The 23,014-nt window shown below is 33.4% G+C and overlaps 2 protein-coding genes across 4 annotated transcripts; both read right to left on the bottom strand.

The window, feature by feature from the left end:
- Positions 1–5,538: 5,538 nt before the first annotated feature.
- Positions 5,539–5,995, bottom strand: LOC127748500 (uncharacterized). The gene is made up of 2 exons (XM_052263081.1): positions 5,846–5,995; positions 5,539–5,766 (listed from the first exon to the last, which is right to left on the bottom strand). Exons 1-2 carry the CDS (start codon positions 5,993–5,995, stop codon positions 5,539–5,541), a joined length of 378 nt encoding a protein of 125 aa, XP_052119041.1.
- A 3,658-nt stretch (positions 5,996–9,653) lies between these two features.
- On the bottom strand, positions 9,654–20,687 carry LOC107494411 (uncharacterized). Of its 3 annotated transcripts, none has more exons than XM_052263378.1 (13): positions 20,424–20,687; positions 19,288–19,390; positions 18,878–18,974; positions 14,381–14,537; positions 13,526–13,757; positions 12,696–12,794; positions 12,296–12,465; positions 12,008–12,141; positions 11,735–11,912; positions 10,973–11,531; positions 10,785–10,897; positions 10,284–10,545; positions 9,654–10,153 (listed from the first exon to the last, which is right to left on the bottom strand). In XM_052263378.1, exons 4-13 carry the CDS (start codon positions 14,440–14,442, stop codon positions 9,917–9,919), a joined length of 2,046 nt encoding a protein of 681 aa, XP_052119338.1. In that variant the 5' UTR covers positions 14,443–14,537; positions 18,878–18,974; positions 19,288–19,390; positions 20,424–20,687; the 3' UTR covers positions 9,654–9,916. The 3 variants fall into 3 exon arrangements, with proteins under 3 accessions (XP_052119338.1, XP_052119337.1, XP_020980655.1); XM_052263377.1 differs by lacking the exon at positions 20,424–20,687 and adding an exon at positions 19,516–19,653; XM_021124996.2 differs by lacking the exon at positions 20,424–20,687 and adding an exon at positions 19,516–19,653 and having other exon boundaries at positions 10,284–10,536.
- Between the last annotated feature and the right edge of the window lie 2,327 nt (positions 20,688–23,014).

The following is a 23,014-nucleotide window of genomic DNA, read 5'->3' as shown; positions in this document are numbered from 1 at the left end:
CAGACGATTAGCCGTGCGACTGACAACCGGATAGGATCATTTTCCCGAGAGGATTGAAAGTTGCCACCGATGATGGTGATGCCCTACATACAGCTTGCCATGGAAAGGAGTAAGAAGGATTGAGTTGAAGCAGTAGGAGAGCAGGCGTCCTTGAGCCATACAGTATCTCCATTCGCTTATCTAAAATTTCCACCAATGAATCTGCATAAGTGTTCTATCCCTTTTATAATCTATTCTCTTATTTCTATTTTCGAAAACCCATAAACCAATTTAATCTGCCTAACTGAGATTTACAAGGTGACCATAGCTTGCTTCATACCAACAATCTCTGTGGGATCGACCCTTACTCACGTAAGGTTTATTACTTGGACGACCCAGTACACTTGCTGGTTAGTTGAACGGAGTTGTGATAACAACTGGTGCCACAATAATGATTTCATACAACTTAAAGAATAGTGATCACAATTTCGTCCGCCAACCACCCTTGTCAGAAACTAATGAATCTCAACAGGTTCACAATATTAAATGACATTGATTTTATTAAATACATATTCTTATCAATTTTACTAACTATTTTACATATTTTCGCTGATAGAGGCTTCATCCACTCCTGTTGGGCCACCAAAACTCCCTCTCACAAGGAAGTTCTCCAAAGCCACAAAATCAACTTCAGGAAGTAACAATTCATCAGCAAGCATCCCACCTACTGTCACCCTATCAACTAGCACTCCACCAGCAAAGAATCATTCACTTAATCTTATGCAATGTGCAACACAGGGGCTACAAGGCTTGAAAACTTCTTGAAGTTTGTGCCCAACTCTAGAGCCACATCACCCAGAATAAAAAAATGAAGACTTAAATTATTATGTATATAGAACGATTAGTGTTTTTGTCAATCTATTTTGTTTGAATTATTTAATTTTAATACTATCTTAATTAGGATTCTATGACTTTATGACTTTCTAAGGCTTTAATTATGAAAATTTTGACATCATGGATGAATAATGTTTCTTGGTGAACAATATTTTGGCTGTGTTTCATTATATTATAGACAAGAATTGTAATATTGATAAATGGATTAGTATTTTATATTTTTTTCCAATTTTCAAAATATGCAAGCATAATGATGTCTTTTACTTAATTTGCATTTCTTTCAAACAAAAAGAAAGGTACAAGTACATGCATATAACATGTCATTTATTTTTTTTTTTTCAAATACCATTGGCCAAATTACCTATTCAACTTTAAGAGAAGAACAGCTACTATAATCAGCAGTATAAATACAAACACCAAAATTCAACCCATTTTTAGAATCCTAACTCTAAACTCTAACTTTCCAAGTTTTCAAGCAATCTTCATCTTTCATTCTTCATTGTTAATTGAAGGGCTTGTTCTACCATCACATGTTATCACATCTTCTTCCAAAATTTTATCTACCCACAGAAACAACTCACACCATCTCTTACCTACAGTTTGCACCCAAGAAAGTGAATCAACCAAGTTTATATCCAAAAATACAGCAAACAACAAAAACCACTTATAATGTAGTTTGGGCAACTAAGGAAAGTCTTCCTGGGTTAAAATCTGTCACTGACTATCGTAACACTGGTCTTGATCCGCACCCACACCATTTTGGCAAATACGAATCTCTGTTTCTAGTCATTCTTCTCATAATGCTTTCAAAAGATCGTGAGTTGTTCGAGCTCCCAGCTGCGTTGCTCGTGCTAGACATAACAGTGTGGCTTTGAAGATGGAGAAGTCAAGACAAGAGAATACAAGCGAAAAGATGAGAAGAAAGTGGGTACTGCAGAGAGTGATATTCAAATTTAGGGATTAGGATTTTTTAACTTCAATTTAAGGACTAAATTGAATTAAAAAAGTTTACTCATCCACGTCAGCTAGCCGTTTCTTTGTCAGCGTGTCACAGAGGAGTCCAAATCAGCTCTCCAGTGGAGCTAGGTGGACGAACATTGCTACAAGGATGACTGTCGATCCTGGCATACAACTTCAAGGATGAAATTAAGGGTGAGCACGGGTAGCGGGTACTCGATTACCCGTCTAAACCCAAACCGAACTAATTAAATTGGTTCTGGAACCAACGGATAATCGGGTCCAATCCGAACCAAATCGATTGCCTTTGTTAGTAATTGGTTCGGGTATCGGTTTTGGGATTGCGGAACCCGAACCAACCCGCGAAACCAATCATATATTAATTAAATAAAAAAATTAAAATTATATATGACTTTTTTATTAGACAATGAATATTCACTATTAATATGTTTGGATTTTAACGAGTTTAGTTTTTAATGTATTTGGTGTTTAACATATTTTGATTATTTCTATTGATGTTACATGTTTATTGTACTTGTTGAATTTTTAAGATAAAAATTTGGTTTTTTTATGAATTTTAAAGTTATCAGGTACTGTTCATACCCTAGATCAAGCTGTCCGACCCGGGATGTTCTACAGATAAAGCAACCGACCTCTTCAGGTCAGGACAACCTGACCTCTTTTCAAAGAGCTCGGCCAAGTCACCAGAAAAGCCCAAAGAAGGGCCCAAATAGAGGGACACGCCCCAAATCCTAAGGCAGCCCAAGCCTATAGAGAGAAGGGCAGTTCCCATGAAGATAAGCTGACCTCACTTAGAAGGTAAGATAAGATAAGATAACTAATTTATCTTATCTAAAAAGGTCACACCTCATCACTATAAATACACTGGAGTACCCAGGTATAACTCATATTCTAATTCTACTCAATACCTGCTTAAGACCCTTGCTAACTTAAGCATCGGAGTCCCTTGCAGGTACCCCCCACCCTCCGGGGACATAGGATCAGCACCATCACCAAGTCGGACACAACAGCACCGACCAGCACAGAAGATCTCGTCCGAGATCAACCCACAGTTTTAGGTAACCCTCGGAACAGGTACCAAATTACCCGAACTGAACCAATCCGTTCTTAATCGGTTTGGTTTGGTTCGGATACATGTATAAAAAATTGTAAATCCAAACCAAACTGAACCAATTACATTTTGATCGGTTCGGTTCTAATTTTACCATCAACCCAAACCAAACCGACCTGTACTCACCCCTAAGTTTAGGGACTACTTTGAGGCTTGAGTGCAATTTTAGAGATCACTTTGAGACTTAACTCCAAAAATGATGAATATAAGAACAATTTCAATGAGACATTTTTTGGGTATTACTTTTGATTTTTACAACAACTGAACTAATTTGAAATTAAAACTTGCATTGGAGACAATTTTTGATATGATACTAGTATTAATAAAGAGATATCGTATCATTTTAAAAAAGAATAATAAAATACTATTATTTGTATATCTATTAAACATATTAAATGAATATTGTAACCTTCTTATAGAACGTTAAATTAAAATAAAACTAAATATTGGAATAACGAATTTTACATTGAATTTTAAATTAATTTTTATGATATATGATCCCACAAATATTTATGTGATATTAAGTAAGATCCTAAATGAAATGAAATGAAATGAAATTCAAGTATTCTGAATGCTCTAAGGATCATAATTGAAACGTGTTTAATTAAAAAAAGGGTTAAGTACTTTTTTCGTCCCTAAGATCTGGGGTGAAAATCAAATTCGTCCCGGGCCTTTTTTTTGTTATTAAAATTATCCCCAATGCTCATAAATTCTTTAAAATCGTCCTCCCCTCCATTAAACAAAATTTAATGACACTTTTGCCCCTAAAGCCTTTGACGCTTCATTTTTATTCCCGCAAAACGGTTTCAATGTCTGATTAACGTTACATACTTGAAAACTGATCTTTCATCTTCAGTGATACCCTAACAGAGGTTCGTGGTTGCTTGAGGAGTAGCGTTACTGCATTTGGATTGTGTGGGCAAGAGCGTGAGAGGAGGTCATTCTCGTGTAGTCATCTCGAATCAGGTATGTATTCACCATTTGTTTCGGTTTTGTGGAGCATGAACTTAATAATGTGTGATGGGTTTTGGTGGTTTACAAAATCTGATAAGGTGTGATTTATAGTTTTTTGTTTTTTGTTTTAGGGGATGGGATTCTTTAACCTGACTGTCTACCACAGGGGTCGATTTGGATATGACAATGGGGCATTGGAGTATATAGGGAGACAGAGGACATTGATTGAAGATGTTGAGAGTGATTGCTGGTCTGTATTTGAGGCATATGTTAAAGTGCGACAGTTTGGGTACACAAAGAAAAACATTTCAGCTTTGTGGTATAAGAACCCAAGTTCTGAATAGTTAGAAAAGGATCTGAGATTATTTGCGGGTGATACAGATGCATTTGATATGTGTAGAATAGCGGAGCTGAGGAGTCATGTTAAGCTTTTTGTGGTGCATAAGGTTGAGGATGCTGAAGGATTTCCTGAAGTAGGGTTTATTGATGTTGGAGGACAGGGTGAACAGGGCCGAACAAAAGAAAATACTAGTAATCAGTTGGTGATTTATGAAGGTGAACAGGGTCAACAGGTGGAAAGGGACAATGCAGAGTAGGTTAATGAATGAGATAAATTGAACCCAGATGTAGAGTATGAAAATGCACGGGTTGAATCGAACAGTGACGATGATAGCGAGGATGAGGAGTTTATTCCGTCTGATGTTGAGGTTGATAGTGCAGATGATGTTCAGTTTACAGATAGTGAAGAGGAGTACGATGATGAAAGTGGGTTTGAGGAACTGAGAGGTGCTACGGATAGTAAAGGCAAAGGGGTTGTGAACGATGATTTCAGTGATGAGGAAGGGTTCAATAGTGACGAAGTGGATTTGGATTATGGAGTTGGTGGTGGTTCAGATAAGGAGGACAGCCAGGATAATGATAAGGATGAGGCTACTCGACATCCGATTCATAAATATGTTAGACATGACGAGTTATAAATGGGAGGTTGGAACTGTATATACTTCAAGGGAGAAATTCAAAGACATTGTAACAGCGTATGCAGTGCAAACAAGAAGGGGACTTAGGTATGCCAAGCTTGACTTGGTTAGAGTGAGGGCTGTTTGTCAGCTGAGTTGTTCGTTTTGGTTATATGCAGCAAAAATGAGTGAGGAAGAGAGTTGGCAGCTTAGGTCGATGAACCTTAAGCATACTTGTGGCCAGTCACATAGGGTTGGGATAAATAGGAACAAAGTTGCTCTAGGTTTCTGGATTCATAGGTATCCATCTTTTATTGTTGTTTTCCTTTAACTAGACAATATTTTGCTCAGGGTCCATATAATGGAATTGATGGTTCTATTTAATGTCAGTTCATATACATAAAATTGATTAACACAACTTTTCTTTATCAATTCCAAGCTAACAGATATATTTTCCTTTCCAATTTTTGTCAAATTACAAGGACAACAGTTCACTCACATAATTCATCACCAACACCCTAAACCAAAATCATTAACACACACTCTGTCCATTCACGGATTCATTCAAACTCATCGCAATACAACTCAATTTACAAAACTCATATTCACTCAAACACAGCAAAAAAACCTTTATTCTCCCCTAATTTCATCAAGCATACTGCAGTGTCATACACAAGATAGCCCCTGCCTCTGATTCAACCAAATCTGCAACCAGAAGAGAAATAAACCAACCCATCCAACCGTGCCCAACGCTGCAGCAACCTTAAACTTCCACTCAATGTCCCTCACTTTTGCTTTCAGGGCCGCAACTTTCTTCTTCATCCTTGCAACCAGCGGATCTTCAGCCTCTGCTTCTGGGTCTGTCCATCGGAAGAACTCACACTCTTCTTTAATCTACAACAACTCACCAGAGTCACTACCCATAACAAACAAAATATTGCCATCATTCACGAAAAAAAATTAAAAAACGAACCTCATAGTAGACATAGCCCCAAAATCGTCGCACAGGGTTGTTCTTCGTTCCAGAAATTCTTAGCACGAGTCTCTTATCGTGTCCACAAAGAAGCTCCCTCTTCTGCGCAGACGATCGACTCCGAGATGACCGTAAGCTCTCGGTAGCCATGACTCCACCCACCTTCGCGAACCCTAGAAGCTGCTGGTTGGGGGGTGAGAGTCTGATTTAATCCCAACCCTGTCCAACCAGTTATGAAAATAAATAAATAAATAAATAAATATAGTTTATTCATTAAAAGCTCAACTACCAGTAACAACTAAAAGGACAAAATTATCCAAAAATTTTGTTTAATGGAGGGTAGGACGATTTTAAAGCATTTCTAAACATTGAAGATAATTTTAATAACAAAAAAAAGGTTCGAGACGAATTTAATTTTTACTCTATACTTTAGGAACGAAAAAAGTATTTAACCCTTAAAAAAAAACAAACCATTTCTAAGAACGTGGACTTAAAAGAGTTTAATATCCAAGGAAGTAATCAATTCCCAAGATAGAAAGAACTGTTCGAGAATGTGGACACTTTTTTATTTTTCATATTGGAAAGAAGATGGAGTATCACATGAGTATGAGAGTACATGGTGCTTTACGCAAGTGTGATGGTTTGAAAATCGCTGGGTCCGATTTTATGACTTGTAAAGAAATCGCTTGGTCCGATTTCTTTGGACCCAAAAAAATTTGAATGTAAAGCATGAAATCGGTGGGTCCGATTTCCATGCACTGCCTTCCATAAACCACAAATCGGACGGTCCGATTTGTGTTCCCTTTCAACTGCAATAAATCGGACTGTCCGATTTCTTCCCTTCACCTGAACGCCGTCATAACGATGTAAAACTCCCCCAAATTCCATAAGCCAGCATTACACCAAACTTAGTCTCATATCAAAAAAAAATTAGCCGAATGTGGATGGTCATACTTGATCACTTAAAAAAAACTATTTTGAACTAAGAAACCCATTTATAAATAGGGGATCTGAAGGTCAAATGGAGACTTTTATTTTACTATTCACCATGACATTAAAACTCTCTGAAGAACCCCTATGTCACATTGAAAAATCATGAAGTGCATATGGCTCGGAATGGTGGAAGCAATTTAATTTATCTTCGTTTTCGTTGTTCTTCATTTCATTATTGTTTTCTTTTTCAGTTTTTACTCTTCAATTCATTTATTTTCCAGCGTTTCAGTTTTAAATTTCATTTCAAATCAGAACGTAATCTATTTCTCTCAGTTTTTGAAACATTTTTTGTTTGTAAACTTTTCCATAGTTAATACAATTTAATTATTTTTATTTCACTGTGTCGAGCATCTATCATTAAGTCTCTTGGTCGAATTTTTTTAGAAGACATATGTATTCTCCAAATTAAAATATTGATACAAACTTAATTGACGCAAAATGTTGAGGGCGAAATCAAAATTCAAGCAAAGCAAAATTACCTTCAGAAGTTATGATATAACATATATAAGTCTATTTTCTAGATAAATAATTAAGGATAAAAAGGCACATACAAATATGCATAAGAGCTCTTAGATTTTAAGCTTTTATTGATTTGATATTTTAAAACAAAAAAATAAATATAATGATACTTTCTCTTAATTTTAATTATATTTTCTTATCTCTTGCCAAAATTACACTCAATTTTTTATTTCCTTCTTTAAATATATGCAAAGCAACAGCAACAACAATAATAATATCATTATTATTATTGTTATTGTTATTGATTAAAAAATTTGAGAATCAACAAAAATCAAAACTATATATTTTTCTAATAATTTTTTTATTGTATACATAAATAAATAATTGTTAAAATTTAGTTCTCAAACACAAAAATAATATCTTCAAACTAATCATTTCAAAAAAATTTTTGTTTGGGAGAAAGTTATATTATAATCAAATTCTACTTACAATATTAGCGTGTGAATTTTGTTCAAGTTATTATTTTCCCGAACTTTCAAATTTTTAATCATTTATTATTATTATTATTATTATTATTATTATTATTATTATTTAAAAAATTAGAATAGGAGATGTTTTCAAAGGAAGAGATTGTCATGAAGAGAGTAATATTATCAATATGAAAAGAATTCCGCTAGAAATTCAATAGATTATTTGTATAATGTGTACAATAGACTATTTATTTGGCCCAATATGAATTAAAAAATGAATATCCAGAGTAAAATATTACTAATTTCTCAAATATAATACATCCATACTATCCAAAATAACCATCCGGATATCAAGGATAATAAATATCTGATATCCTATTGAATCGAACATCCCTATATCCCTATTATACACATTATATAGATACTCAATTGACTCCTTATACTTTCTCATATGAAAATGGCATTTTTATCACTCCCTGTATTATATAGTTGAATGGTGATTTTTTTTCTTAAATTAAGAAGATGTAGGCTTAGAGTGCATTTCCTTGTGATTAAGTCTATGGAGCAGCAATTGTATTAAAATTTGATCAACTCTTAACCAATAAAAGAAAAATAAGTAATCTTATACTATTAAATGTAATTTCATACCATTAAAAATATTAATAATAACTAATTAATGATTACAAATTACAAAATTTATTGTCCTAACACTCTTCTTTCTTTTTATGGACTCTTGTTTAAGTGACTAATAAAATAAAATTTCTCTTGACTGAGAAAATATTTTCTTAGAAATTGAAATTTTAACTATGAAGCACGAATTCTCTCATGGTACCGGCGTATCCGTGTCGGATACGAATCCGATGCCAACGCGGTGGATACTTTAAACAAGCGTATTGGCGGCGTGTCTTCTTGCGGTGCAGAATTTTGGTAGAGCGGTCACGAATCCAAACCGATTCAGATGTTCATGAGACGGATCTTTCTGCTGGATTGCAAATCTTCAATTGATTTTGTGATTTTACGGCCCGATTAACCAATTTTTTCTTTCTAATTTTAAAATATTTTAAAATTAAAACAAATCAAAATTTAAATTTAAAAATAAAATAATTAATAAATCAAAACATAAATCTATTTACTGTTTGTCTTTGGTAGCTTACTTACTCACTAGCTTAGCCATTTTTGGTTCTCTGTGTTATATTGAAGAAGAAGAAGAATAGAAAATACAGAGGTTGAAGACGAACTGAAGAACTACATTGTGTGGTGCGTGGTGTTAACAGATGATGGAAGCTGTGGTATTTACAGATGATGGACTTGGAAGAGAAAAAATTGATACATTTTTTGTTAGCGAGATGGCAAGAATAAATTAAAATTTTTTATTTTTTTAATAATTGCATAACTTTTTATGCAATTATATTTATTATTATATCTACAATATGCTATTTTATTAATTTAATATATTATTTAAATTTTAATTCACAACGTATCTTAAACGTGTCGTATATAATTTTTTTATAAAAACGTATCGACGTATCCGTATCGTGTCGATTTTAAACATCTCACCCCTCAGGTAAGATTTGAATCTACCCCTGCTCTGGGAAGAGTCTGAGATTGCTTATTATTATCTGAGTTCCATTTCCTACATTTATTAATGGCACCTGCAGCGGACTTTTCTGACAATAATTGAGGATCTTAATTTTGGATGTTGAGGTAAACAATGCAACTACACACTAATACCCAAACTTTGCTAGAATGGAATCCAAACCATTACAGGGTCTAATATTTATAATTAGACAAAATACACGCAAAAAATTAATCATATACATAAAAAATTAATTACTAAATTAATCACTTATATAAAATATAAAAAACAAGCAATAACAAAACCCTCTACGCTCCAGTCTTCCATTATTCTCTTATATAGACTAGAATTTGAAACACTATAACACAAGAAATGCATATTGAACTCTGCAGTGTAACTTCCTTGATATATATGTAAGTTCCATGCATTATATTGTCATGTTTCTGTATGCTATATTCCATCTATTATACCAACGTAAATACTCTATTGTACCTTTGACCAAGTTTTTATTACATGTATTATATTACAACTCATAATATATACAATCTTGTAAGCTACTAAAGCGAAAAGGACCTATTCATCAAGAGCATTGTCTACTACACGAACAGAAACAATTGGAATTGAGTCCCACCATTCCCTTAAGCGTCTGTTCCCTGTTCCAGGAGACGATGACGGTGGCGGCGGCAGCTTAACTCTCTTCAACGATGTGGCAAAGGTTTGCAGAATGATTCCCATTAGGAAGTACTTAAATGGAATCACTGCCAGTAAGAATGCCAAACCACTCATTGCCACCATCACTACATTTGCATGCTGCCAATAAGAACAAGCACTCAGTACTATTTACTAGAACCAACAAATACGCCCATACACAATTTATCTATAACCAAAAAGTTTTGGTACAAATATTAAAAAGCCAAAAAATATTGAAGGAAGGAAGTACCTTATCTGCCTTGTAAATAAGTATTGACCATATCTTTAGCATTGCTATATTAGCTATCTGCATGATCTCATGAACAGTATACAATCCATGCTGGGCTGAGACAATGCTCTCCACCGTGGACTGATCTGAAGCCATACTTGTTCTACTTATTACTATCTCTTTGCGCTTCTCGCATATCCTGTTTTTTCTTGCCTCAAGCATCTTTACTATCACCCATATCAAGAAACATGCGATTGCCTTACCAACCCACTCCCTGCAAGGTCTACATCATGTTAAATCCTTTCTTGTATGCCAAAAGAAAAAGGTGCCATCTTCACGTGAAGATGATAGCTAAGATGTGGACATGGGTTATGTTAAGCACTTTAGTCAAATATGTCAAACTATCGACACACTGTCCTAGTATTTACACATGGTGAACGAAAATATTTAAGTACCCAACAGTTTGAAGGGTATACAAGCAAAGATGCATAAGAGTGAAGAACAAAGGGTAAGAGAACTTACATATAAGTGATTATGAGAGATAGAACAAGAACAGCAACAGTATTTATTGGCCTTTCCCAAGCGAAGATTCCTTGAACCCATGGGACTACATGTTTGAGTGGTTTTAATAGTTCCTATAAAATAAAGTTAAATCAGAGTAAACAATGCTTTCAACTACAAAACATATATGGATAGTTGAGGATGCTTACTGTAAGAACCATAATGCTGTCGATGACACCATCATCCTTTAATTCTTCAGTGGTAGCTTTCGCGATGAGAACTTCCTTTTCTTCCTTCCTTGATTGTTTGATAGCTGTCTTCAAGGAAGGACTATCTTCTAAAGCACTCGTGCTACTTTCAACTTCTTGAATTGGCTTCTCTACTATTTCATCAGAAGGTATGGACCTATACATGTTCATAATTCTAAGGATTGAGCTTGCGCTACACGAGTGTGCACTATTGACCTTCTTGAGGCTATCTGCGAATTCTTCGAGAACATAATCTCCCTTTGGCAGCTCGTTGTATAAGGAGAATATTAGGAACTTCGTTGGGACAGGTGGTGATATTCTTAGCATTTCTCTGGCTGCATGAAGCCTTATGATTCCCAATATTGTCCTTGCATGAATCTCCCATGCTTGGATTGGACCATTGATATTGTACTTCGATAAAAACTGGTGGAGAAACATTATTTCCCTTATCAGTGCTAGCCAATGTTCGCGCCTCGTGGAACTTGTGAGTTCTGGAAACTCTAGTACAATCTCCTCTGATCTAGAAAATTCAGAAGAAATTTCTTCATATCAATGACATAAGTGAAGATTAGTTATGTGTACATATCAACTTCGACACACTATGCCGACTCGCAACCCATCCAAAGGTGGACAAGATGCCAGATGACAATGTCTCATACTTAATATGTAAGCATTTTCCTTTTCAACAAGAATATCTCCAAAGGATTATGTTGATGCACTTACGAATCAGATGATTCATAGATTATGGCCTTGTCGAAAAGTTGAGCTCCCCAGGGACCTGTGGCAGCTGGTTTTACACTCTGCTCGACATCCTTGGAGAGGTCCATTTTTATAGCATCTTCGTAATTTATTATTCCCGAGGCTTCGAAGTAAAGAGCATAGTTGGTCAGTGTAAGCCTACCTGGCAATTAAAATCAAAGCAACATGAACGGATTAATTTACTAAGATTTCCATTTTAATATTGGAAGGAATAGTCAGATAAACCAAACTGCAGACCAGGCCAACTTGTCGTCCCAATGTGGCGAACGACTCTCTGGGAGCTTGCTGTTCCTTCGACATGTAATATGTATTCGTCATCGGCCAGTTCCACACCATTTGGCTTTGTCTGATTCTGCAAATGCTGTATGCACCTGAGGAATCGGGAATCACAGACAATAAGTATGTTTTCAAAACTCCAAATATCTTTACAAATCAATAGACTACAACTATCAAATCATTTATATGTCCACTAGAAACTTCTATGCCAAATGTTCATATACTATATATACCAAGGTAGTCACCTACTTGTCCATATTTTTTAAGAATATATCGTATGCCGGATGGTGTAGTCGGAGGCCTGTTGGTGCTGTTAGAGTTTCAAAAGTAAACCTTCCATTTGCAACATCTGCTACTAATGGAAATTGTGATCCCATCCACACAAATGCATCTTCTCCGACACTGGCCTCATTAGTAACCTGGAAAAGAAAATGCATCAAGTACAATCAGAAACCTATAATCATAAATGTTCCTATGTACTAAACAAATCTGGTCCATGTTCTAAACAGAATTTTCAACTGACAATTGCATCAAGAAGACGAGCTTCTCATGGCTGGAATTGAACCTCACAATTGAAACAACAAAGAAAGGAAGTAAAAACCATCTATGTTCTGTAGTACCATGAAAAATGAGAAGGAAACACTCTTACAAGTAGAGGCATGATGTCTGAATAAAAAAGAGGGATATCTTCCTGTTCTTGAGTGGCTTTTCGAGCTATCCTTTCTTCGTGCTCCTTTGCTACAGATTCCTGAAAACCTCAAAAGGCTAACATTATCCTCTAATCTGATTAAATTACAGGGGATGACAAAAAGCAAAACTATAGTTCACATCTCATATATATAATAGGGGACAAAGCTGAAATTGAGATCAAGCCAGACCATATCTTTGTTCGGACCATTTTTTTAATCAAGCTTACTTTGATTACCATGCAAAATTTCATTTATCATATATTCATATTTCTCTACATTACAAAATATTTAGGAACAAAACTAAATGCCAAAGGCTCATCAGAACTTCAATTTTAAATGTTTTAGAAAGACTCTTTGATCAATATTGAAGATGAAGCTATAACTTATCATCTCAAACCAGCACGAATGCTTTGCAGCCATAAGTTCGAAAAGGGGAAATTTTGATTTCCCCAGTAAAGTACTTCCTTTGAGATGCGAAGTAATGGAACTAATAGAAAATAACTTATGTCTTCATGCATGTGATGAAAGAAAGATCAATGCCAAGTAAATTCCACCAATAGGCAAATTTTGTCAAGTTAGAGAAACTAAGATTGAATTTCAGCATTCGATATTGTTTTTCATAAAGAAAACTAAGATGCAAGGTAATCTTCAAGATATCATCACCAAATATTCAAATTGACATATTCACCAAAGTCCTGATTTGAATAAAATGCATTCATGTTTCAAAACTTAGTATAGTATAAATTAACCCCGATTCAAATAACTGTAAATTTAGTCCTGATATGTATACCGTGCCGTCTTCATCATAGTATCTAGGTCTCTCCCAAGCAAGCATCATATCATAGGTCAACCTGCTAAATGAGCCATCGTTGATCTTTTCCTGTATGCCATCCTGGCACAGTTTTTGACATAGAGTCTTGGTACTGCAAAATTCTACTAATTTTTTGCAGTAGTCTCCCTCATCCGGGTTCCATCCTGATTCAAATTCTTCCACCAATCCCTCTACTGGAATTTCTAGTTTCCTAATCAAAAACAGCAGCAGCAGTAACTAAATATTATACAATGTCATCCAATTACAAATAGTGTATCAAAATTAAATTAACATTCATTAAATATAAGTAAAATCTAATTTTGATACGTGTGTAAAACAGTTTTGCATTATGTTATTAACTACGAAAAACAGTTTTGCATTAAATATAAGTAAAATTTGATTTTAATATTATACATTCATTATGTTTTGATTTTAAATTAACTACGTAAATGATCATCCAAATTCATATAACTATACAATTGGATGATAGTGTTAGTGCATAACAATTAAAACTCCAATTATATTATTAAGCAAAAATTGGAATAAACGAACATTTCAGTGATGTAATGTCACATCCATTTATCAATCTTCAATGGGCAAATATTAAATTGGATACAAATAGTATCATTTCCCCGAAGAAGAAATTGATAAAAATTCATATATAGATAAAGATGACAAACAAAGTAATATTCCACATGTGTGGCCGTGTCATTTCATCAACAAATTCTTGTCAACAATTCCTCGAATGCAAGTGTATGTGTAGCATTTTTCAATGATATGATATATGAAGTTGAATTTTGATAACAAATGCATTGGTAAGGAAGAATATATTACTGTGCACATCTCTTAAGAACGTCCTCTGCAATGGAAGACAGATACTTTAGCTTTGTAGCCATAACAACCACCCTCTACGTATCTATACGACGCCGTTTCTGCTTCTTCTTCTTCTTCTCCTTCTCCTTCTTCTTGTTGATGCGGTTCGTTCTTTTTTCTATATAACTCTTATCAGTAGCATGTCGTATGTATGGATTATGGAAGCACCGAAATTCACAATCAAGATTGATATTGGTTTTTTTTTTAAAAAAATATATAGAAGGGTTTGACACGTGTGAGCACTATGAGATGCCACGTCATAACTCCCATGCAATGTTAAGCACCATGCCAACTCCTGAATCACGATTTCATCCAACTCCTTCTACATTTTTTTTTATGGCAAAAATTTTGGTGCAATTCACTTTACATGAGTTTAATATTTGAGAGTTAATTAATTTAATTAAATTTTTATCATTTTCAGATATCAATTTTACTTAAATTTTTACTTTTTTTAATAGTATAATAATCTAATTTATTTCTAATTTTTTAATATTTTAATTTATTTATATAAATAAAATAACAATATATAATAATAAAATTGTGTTATTTTCATGCCTTGAAAGAGCCGCTTTTGATAAATATAGATACGTTAATGGTTTATTGACTTTATTCACAGAAATTCCTGTAGCTCAAGTTATAAGGGGATAACCCGTAACCGAATAATAATAAGTTACTAGTGCACTGACCCATGCGATGCACGGGAATGGCACAAAAATAATGAAAAGATATTAAATATATCATATATGTTAATTAAAATTGAAAGGAAAAAAATTAGTATTTAATTAATTTAAATAATAAAACACTATTAACTAATATATATATATAAATTATTTTTTATAATAATTTAATTTACGTAATTTTATAATGATAAATAGATTATTAAAAATTTAAAAAAATATTCTCTTTAAATGTATTTTATAATATCCTCAGCCAATTTATTTTTTCTTTTAAACTCCAAGTATTTAGTTTTAAAATTTGTATAATCTAAATTCTATTATTAAATATAAAAAAATTATAGTGATGTAAATTATTTTTTTATTTTTTAAATTTTTAACAATGGAATGATCAATTTATATAAAAATATATTAAAAAAATAAGTCTTTCAACTATTATTTAGAATTTAGTATTCAAATCAATTAAAAAAAGAAAAATTCAACATCACCACTCTACTTTTAGAATTAGTTCAGCCCTGTGATAATCTCCTAATGTTCATGCCTTCATGCACTCCTCACCATTTTGTCTCTAAAATCGATAACATTAAGCGATGCATAGATATGCTAAGTTTAATAAAAATCAGTTAATATTAAGCTATTGTTAGAATAACTAATTAAATATAATTTTTTATTTTAAATTAAATCATAAGAATAAAATATCTAATTTTACTTTTAAGAAAATTGTAAAAACATATAAATGAAAATTAAGATTATCGTTTAATTACAATAAATTCATGATAGAAAAATTGTAAACTAAAGTGAATAAGTATCCAAAAATAATTTCTACAAAGAAGTAACAAACTTATAGAAGAATATAAATATCTAAAATTACATATTAAATAAAATTTAAAATTATACATAATCAACTAAATTTGTCTACAAACAACATTTATATCTTTTGCCTTGAATGATTATTCTAAACTAATACCCTTAATCTTGATTTTGAATTTTACTTTTGAAAGAGCAACATAAAGTTGTCTGTGTGTAAAAACATGCTTCGACAAATATAGACTCATATATTTGACCCCTAAAGCTTGTTAATAGTCATCGTTTCATAGATAATAACACACATCAGAGAGGAAAAGCCATTTCCTACTATTAAGATCACCTAACATTGCAATGACACTGTCACCAACTTCATATACTACATAATACCACAAAAGTCATGTAAAATTATAAATATACATTAATAGAACAGCAGTCAAAATAATAATGATAATAAAAAAATACAATTATATACATTCAAAAGAGCACAGAATATTATATATCACATAACCAAGTTTTTTGAAAACTTCATAACTCAGTCATTTAAGAAATATGAATAGCTATTTTTTTAGAGAAAAGGATGCACATTACACGGAATGCAAAATGGTTGATCTCTAAACTCTCATTATGTAGAATAATAGGTTCACATAAATAGAAGAGTCTAAAAAAGAATTATCTTAATTCTATAGGAACAGAGGCTTTCAAAAGAAAAATTGAAAAAATGGTTTAAATGCATATATTTGCCAAACATAAATTTTTCAAGATAAGAGACAATTTACTATCTCGACAAAAAATTAGCTGGAAAAGATATATAGCTTGTGTAGTTAGAGCATGAATATACAATAATGAAAGCTAAAGCAGCAAAAGATAAAAAGCTTCATGATTTTTTTTTAAAAAAAATAAATATTCACTCCAAACCATAAATATTCAAACTTTGCACCAGCCAGATCCACTTCATCCAACTAAAACATAACTGAAAGAAGAATATCAAACACTAATGTTGCGAAGCAATTGATACATACCATTAATATAAAAGGAAACCAATTGGAGAATAAAGTGTACAAAATCCACTATCAGGTGTCAGAAATTCACAATTATGATTTCAACCATAGAATAAATTGATAAATGACTAAGTGGATAAAAAACATATGGGAGAGAGAGCTTAATTTTTCTGAATCTAAAATCATTAGGAATTGTGGTGCAGAATTCTCTGTAATAAACAAAGAACTCAATTAAACAATGGCAACCCAATATTTTAAAGCAAACTTATATCCCTCAAAAAGAAAAAATTAAGTCATAATATATAGACAAATAAGTATCCAACGCTTTGAAAAGCAACTAAGCAGGAGAAGGCACATCAACGAAAATGAAAAAGAAAAAAAGCATTGAACACTAAGTACAAAGGAAAAAAAGAGCATGGAATATTAAGTACAACGAAGTACTAAATTTTCTTACTCACGTAATTGCTCAAGGAATTTCCTATCAAATTTATCAGTCACATAAGCAAGTTTTTTGAGAACTTCATAGCCCTAAATCATTTAAGAAATATAAATAGTTATTTTTCTAGAAAACAGGATGCACAATGCACGCAATGTAAAATAGTTAATCTCTAAACTCTCATTATGTAGAATAATAGATTCTCATAAATGAAAGAGTCTAAGAAAGAACTATCTTAATTCTATAGGAACAGAGGATTTCGAAAGAAAAATTGTAAAAAAGATTTAAATGCAAATATTTGTCAAACATATAAATTTTCAAGATAAAGAGACAAATCACCATGTCAACAAATCATAAATATTCACTCCAAACCATAAATATTCAAACTTTGTGCCAGTCAAATCCACCTCATCGAACTAAAACATAACCACTGAAAGAAGAATATCAAATACTAATGTTGCAAAGCAATTGATACATACCATTAATCTAAAAAGGAAACAAACCAGAAAAAAGTCACCCACAGATAAAATAGTGGCCCCATTTGTAATTCTTCAAATCTTATTAATAAACTGAATGGTAATGGAGGATCTGTTAATTTTATTAATAAGTTTAACTATGTCCTGTTTCATGCATCTGCTCTCAAGTGAGGAAAAAGAAACTAAAGATGGTCAAATTCTGTGTTTTATTTGTTCTTCGTTCTGTTTTCTTTTCCTCCTTAAAAAGTAGGATCTTGCTTATGTATGAATGAGATATCAAAAGATTTCTTGCATGCACACTAAAGAAAGCAATTTTTCTTCTTTTTTTCCCCTTGATAATCTAGAATGATCTACGGTTCCTTCATGAGGACATTTAAAGTCTTGGAACCATGCTTACTAACCAAATCAGATATAAAATATTTAGACAAGCATAATTAAAATGAATAATTAATGACAACATAATAGAATATACACAAAGTGACACCACTAAGGAATCTCATGGAAACTTACTCAGTTACTTGTTTATTCAAATTAATGTAGATATAGGTTTAATGTTCATTCTCATCAATCCATGTGAATGCAGAAAGGAACTTATCAACATCATCAAATTTACTATCAAGCGATGTGCTTGAAATACTTCACATCAAAATAGAACCCAATCTCATACTAACGCCTAAGAAAAAGATAACAAAAGAAAAATGGAGTTTCAAAAGGAGGGGTATTAAGAATCTTAGTCTATAATGTATTGGTAAAATAAGATTATAGAGAAGTTATATGAAATGAAAATCAAAATTTTAAAATATGCTTAAAAAATATATTGAAAAATATAATAGTAATGTCACTCTCAAATTAAAACAATATAAAACCACTATTAAAAAAATAAAAATAAAAAATAAACGCAATAACCCATCAATCAAATGCCAACTCTAAAAAGAAAGGAAGAAGACCGAAACAAAAGGAATTGCAACAAAGAAAGCAATAGAGTAAGGAATGCACAAAAGTGTATATATTCACCTGTTATTAATAAAGAAAGCAGTAAAATCAGGGATTGTAAGAAGTTAGAGTACCACAGATCTAAATGGGAGCTTGGAGATCCCATAAAGTTGGCTGTTGCAAGAAGATATGCCAGATCCTGGACTCCGAGAGTTCCACCTTCTTTTTTGCCTGGAAAAAAAATTAAAGAAAGAAGCTAAACGTCTTAGCATGAAAAGCATGAAGATACATATTTATCATCTTGACCACCTTCTTTTAGAGAGGAACAAATAATGAGTGTTATTTATATAAGAATATCAATGAAATAAGAATATTTATTATTTATTATAATTTTTTATAATTACTCGTCACTTAATAATTAATAGTAAATTCCTGCTGAAATAACTAAATAACAAAAGAACAAACCAAAAAATACCGAACAAACCAACAAAAACCCCATAAGTAAATGACAACTATCAGTAGATTAATTGGGAAAATGAATTACCACTTATTTGTGATTCCTTCTAATAGTTTTCTTAGTGAATTCTTCACACCCATGGATCTTGTCTTCATATTGCACTATGGAGAAGCCTTTGTAGCTTTGCTGTCTGTTAACGTGCCCATTTCTATTGTTAGTAAGTTCTGGTTGTTAGAAATAAGATCTCAAATAATTTTAGTAAAATCAACATATCAAAAAGGAACTATAAAGGAAACATTAAGCAAAAATATCTACCAAAATTCATAGAGAACCATGACCTCCACTATATGTGTGCTTGTCAAGGTTCAGAAAACCGAACCGGTTATCAAACCGTTCTAATCACTGGTTCACTGGTTTACTGGTCTAACCGGTCCAACCGGTAGTTCAACCGAAAAAACCATTTTAGAATAGAAATAATAAATAAATTATAAATACACATTCTAAAATATAATTATAGTCTAATATAAATCTTAAAAATTGAGTGGATACTGCTGAAATATTATAGTCAATTCCCCAAACAAACATTGTATGTACTGTTGAAAAATACAGTAAACAGATTTCAAAGTTTGTAAGTTTAAAACTACTTTAGAGTTTAACAGGTACATATCTCAGGAGATTATCATGCCAAAGGAAAATATGCAAGAATAAGGTAACGCCAAACAAAACAACCACAGTGGCATATTCCAAGCTCAGTTTGGTGTTGCAGCAAAAATTACATTAAGGTGCATAATCAAATCAAAAAAATAAATAAAAAATTCCATTCAGGCATTTCATCAGGCAGGTTATGTGCAGAATATAGAAACAGCAGTCACAGTTCAATCACAGCAGCATTCACAGTTCAGACATTGCAGCATTCAATCCAGAAAAATCCAAAATACTCAGCCAGTCAACAACAACATTCAAACCAGAAAATAGAAGTCAGCTAACCTAAAGCCTCCTAGTGACTCGAACAAAAATCCAGAACAGAATTGAAAGCAAGTAAAATAAGGCAGTAAAAAGGGAACAGGGTAGGGAGCATGGGGGTAGAACCTGCGTTGCAGAAGAAGAATGGGGGGAGGAAGGTGAAGGCGAGGCGGAGAGGGGTGCAGCGGCACAGAGGTCCGCCGCTGAGGATGAAAGCTTGAAAGTTGAAACAGAGAAGATGAAACAGAGGATTCACTCACCTGGGTGCTGACGAAGCTAAGACCAGCCACGACGAAGGGAGAGGCCAGCGAAGACGAAGCGGCGGTGCTGAGGAGCAGGCGACGGCAATGGCAGCTAGAGGACCACGGGGACGCTGGGAGCCTGGGAATGCTTCAGAAGGGGCTAGGCTGAGATGAATGAACGGGCGAACTGGGGAAGAGACCACGCGACGGTGGTGACGGTCACGACCTGCAAACCCCGGCGACGGCGGTGGCGACTGGGCTGGGGTTTTCGAATGCTTCAGAGGGATAGGGTAGGGTGTGAGAGTAAGAGACAGTGAGAGTGTGAGACTGCGATTTGGGAATGAGGAAGAAGGGGGTTCCGAGTGCTAACGGGCCGGGCGAGTCGGGCGGGTCGGGTTTCAATTTTTTTAGAACCATTAAAAACGGCGCCGTTTAACTTTTTTAGAAGAACCGGCCAGTCACTGGTTCGGTCCAACCTGATAGTTTTTAATCGGTTCACCGATTTTTTTGCAGTTTTTTTCTGCCGGTTAATACAGAAGGACCGGATCGCATGTATTGTCGATTCGCAGTTAAACCGGTCAAATCGGCCGATTCGGTCCGGTTTTCAGAACCTTGGTGCTTGTACATCATGGGATGAACTTGAAAAAAGAAAATGATACATAATAAGAACATTTAAAAGAGAGAAACTGCAGAATCCAAACCCACCAATAATCGCTATTGCTAACACCATTAATCACACGACACTATAAATGAGAAACCTCTTGTCTAGTAGATCCATTCATTTCAAAGGATTCTAAATCCCAAAATTTTAGTGTACTATCTGCTGACCTGCAATATAATTTGTGATATTCAAAAGCTTAAAAATAAACATTAAGACTTTCAATCTTTTAGCCATCAAGTCACAATTAAATTAACCAAAATTAGAGGAAAAAAAATATATGTATAAATGCCAAGTCCACACAAATACATATTATGCTTAGTATGAAAAAGTTAATTTGCGAGTGGTCCATACATTCGCACTTTTTATGTTGATGATATATATTTGGGGGCTGCATTAAAATAAAGAAATAAATTAGCTTCTTATTTAATTAGATCCTTATCTAGAGAAGAGAATTTGTGCGGATAATGAAAATGAACATATACAAATGATTTTTTTTTCAAATTAATTTTCAATTCAAAATTTAAATTTTCAAACAATAAAATTTGTAGATTAAGCAAATAATAATCATTTACATAATTTATCTAATTAATTAATTAAAACAAAAAAATAACAACCATGCAAATCTGTTCTGAACGCCGATTAGATCTCACGGCTCTGTTCTGGTCGTCGCTGCTGTGCTCTTACTACATGTGCTCCCTATGGCCGCGACTCAGTACTTTCCAGCTATATGCTTTCTTCCGCCGCTTCCTCCTCCGTATCCATCACCACACATTGATGATTACCACGAACTCCACCGCACCCACAGGGACGACCACGCCATACCATCGTGCACCACCATAGCAATCGGCTCCTCATCCACCGCCGTAACCCTACCACCATCGCTGGCGTTGCTCCACCGTGACGACTCCTTAGAGCCATCAGGTACAATGACATCCTCTGCCTTGGTGAGTACATAAACTTTCTCCATCTCCAATTTAGATTAGGAATAGGAAGAAGAAACGAACGGAAAAAGGGAAGAAAAAAAGAGGACGAACGGATGATGAAGGAGAAGAATCGATGAAGAAGAGGAGGAAGAGAGAAGAAAGGAAACAGAGGATGGAGAACACAGATGATGGAAAATTGGGAATGAATCCCCTTTTTAATTGATTTTGAATTCGAAATTTGAAATTTCAGATATGTACATGTAAATAAAGCTGTAAAGAATGATAAGAAAAGTAGACACGATATTCAGAAGAGTAGTAAAATGAGGATGATTTGATCATGAGTGTTATTGTAATAATGATCGTACATAAAAAATTTGAAAAAATCTAGAGGATGCCACATAACATATTCCACTACTGAATAAACCTTCTTTTAAAGGATTGTTATAGGATTATTTCAAAACTTTCCTTCTATTTAATTTTTGTACAATATATTAGAAAAAAAATATAAGTAGACAATAAAAATATTAAATAATATGAATAACAGATATATCAGATGTTCAATTTACTAAGTATAGGGATGTATATAGTTCGGCCCGGTCCAAAGATCCGGCCCGATTCTGAACACTTTAGAGGCTAATTTAGTATGATTTTATCGGGTCTAGGGCCGGGTAAGGGTCTCAAAAATAGATCCGGTCATTATTTCGGATTGAGTCCGGGTCATAACTCGGGTCACTCGAACTCGGTCCGGTCATCATACACAATTAATATTGTGTTATTAGTGATGGATGATGACTATTCTTATGTGGAATTTAAATATTGTAAACCTTAATATTTTTTGTTATTAGTCATTATAAAATTATAAGTTAATGTTTTATGTTTAAAATGTATAAGACTTTAGACTAATGTATAATATTGTGTTATTTGTATTGATTTAAATATTTGATGTTATTATACAATATTAGTATTGATTATGGTTATGCTTTAATTTTAGACAAGGGTTGGTTCTTGTTATATTTTTTTAAGTG

This window comes from Arachis duranensis, chromosome 6 (genome assembly GCF_000817695.3).
Source record: "Arachis duranensis cultivar V14167 chromosome 6, aradu.V14167.gnm2.J7QH, whole genome shotgun sequence".
Classification (NCBI taxonomy): domain Eukaryota; kingdom Viridiplantae; phylum Streptophyta; class Magnoliopsida; order Fabales; family Fabaceae; genus Arachis; species Arachis duranensis.
This window is presented reverse-complemented; position numbering and strand designations above follow the sequence as displayed.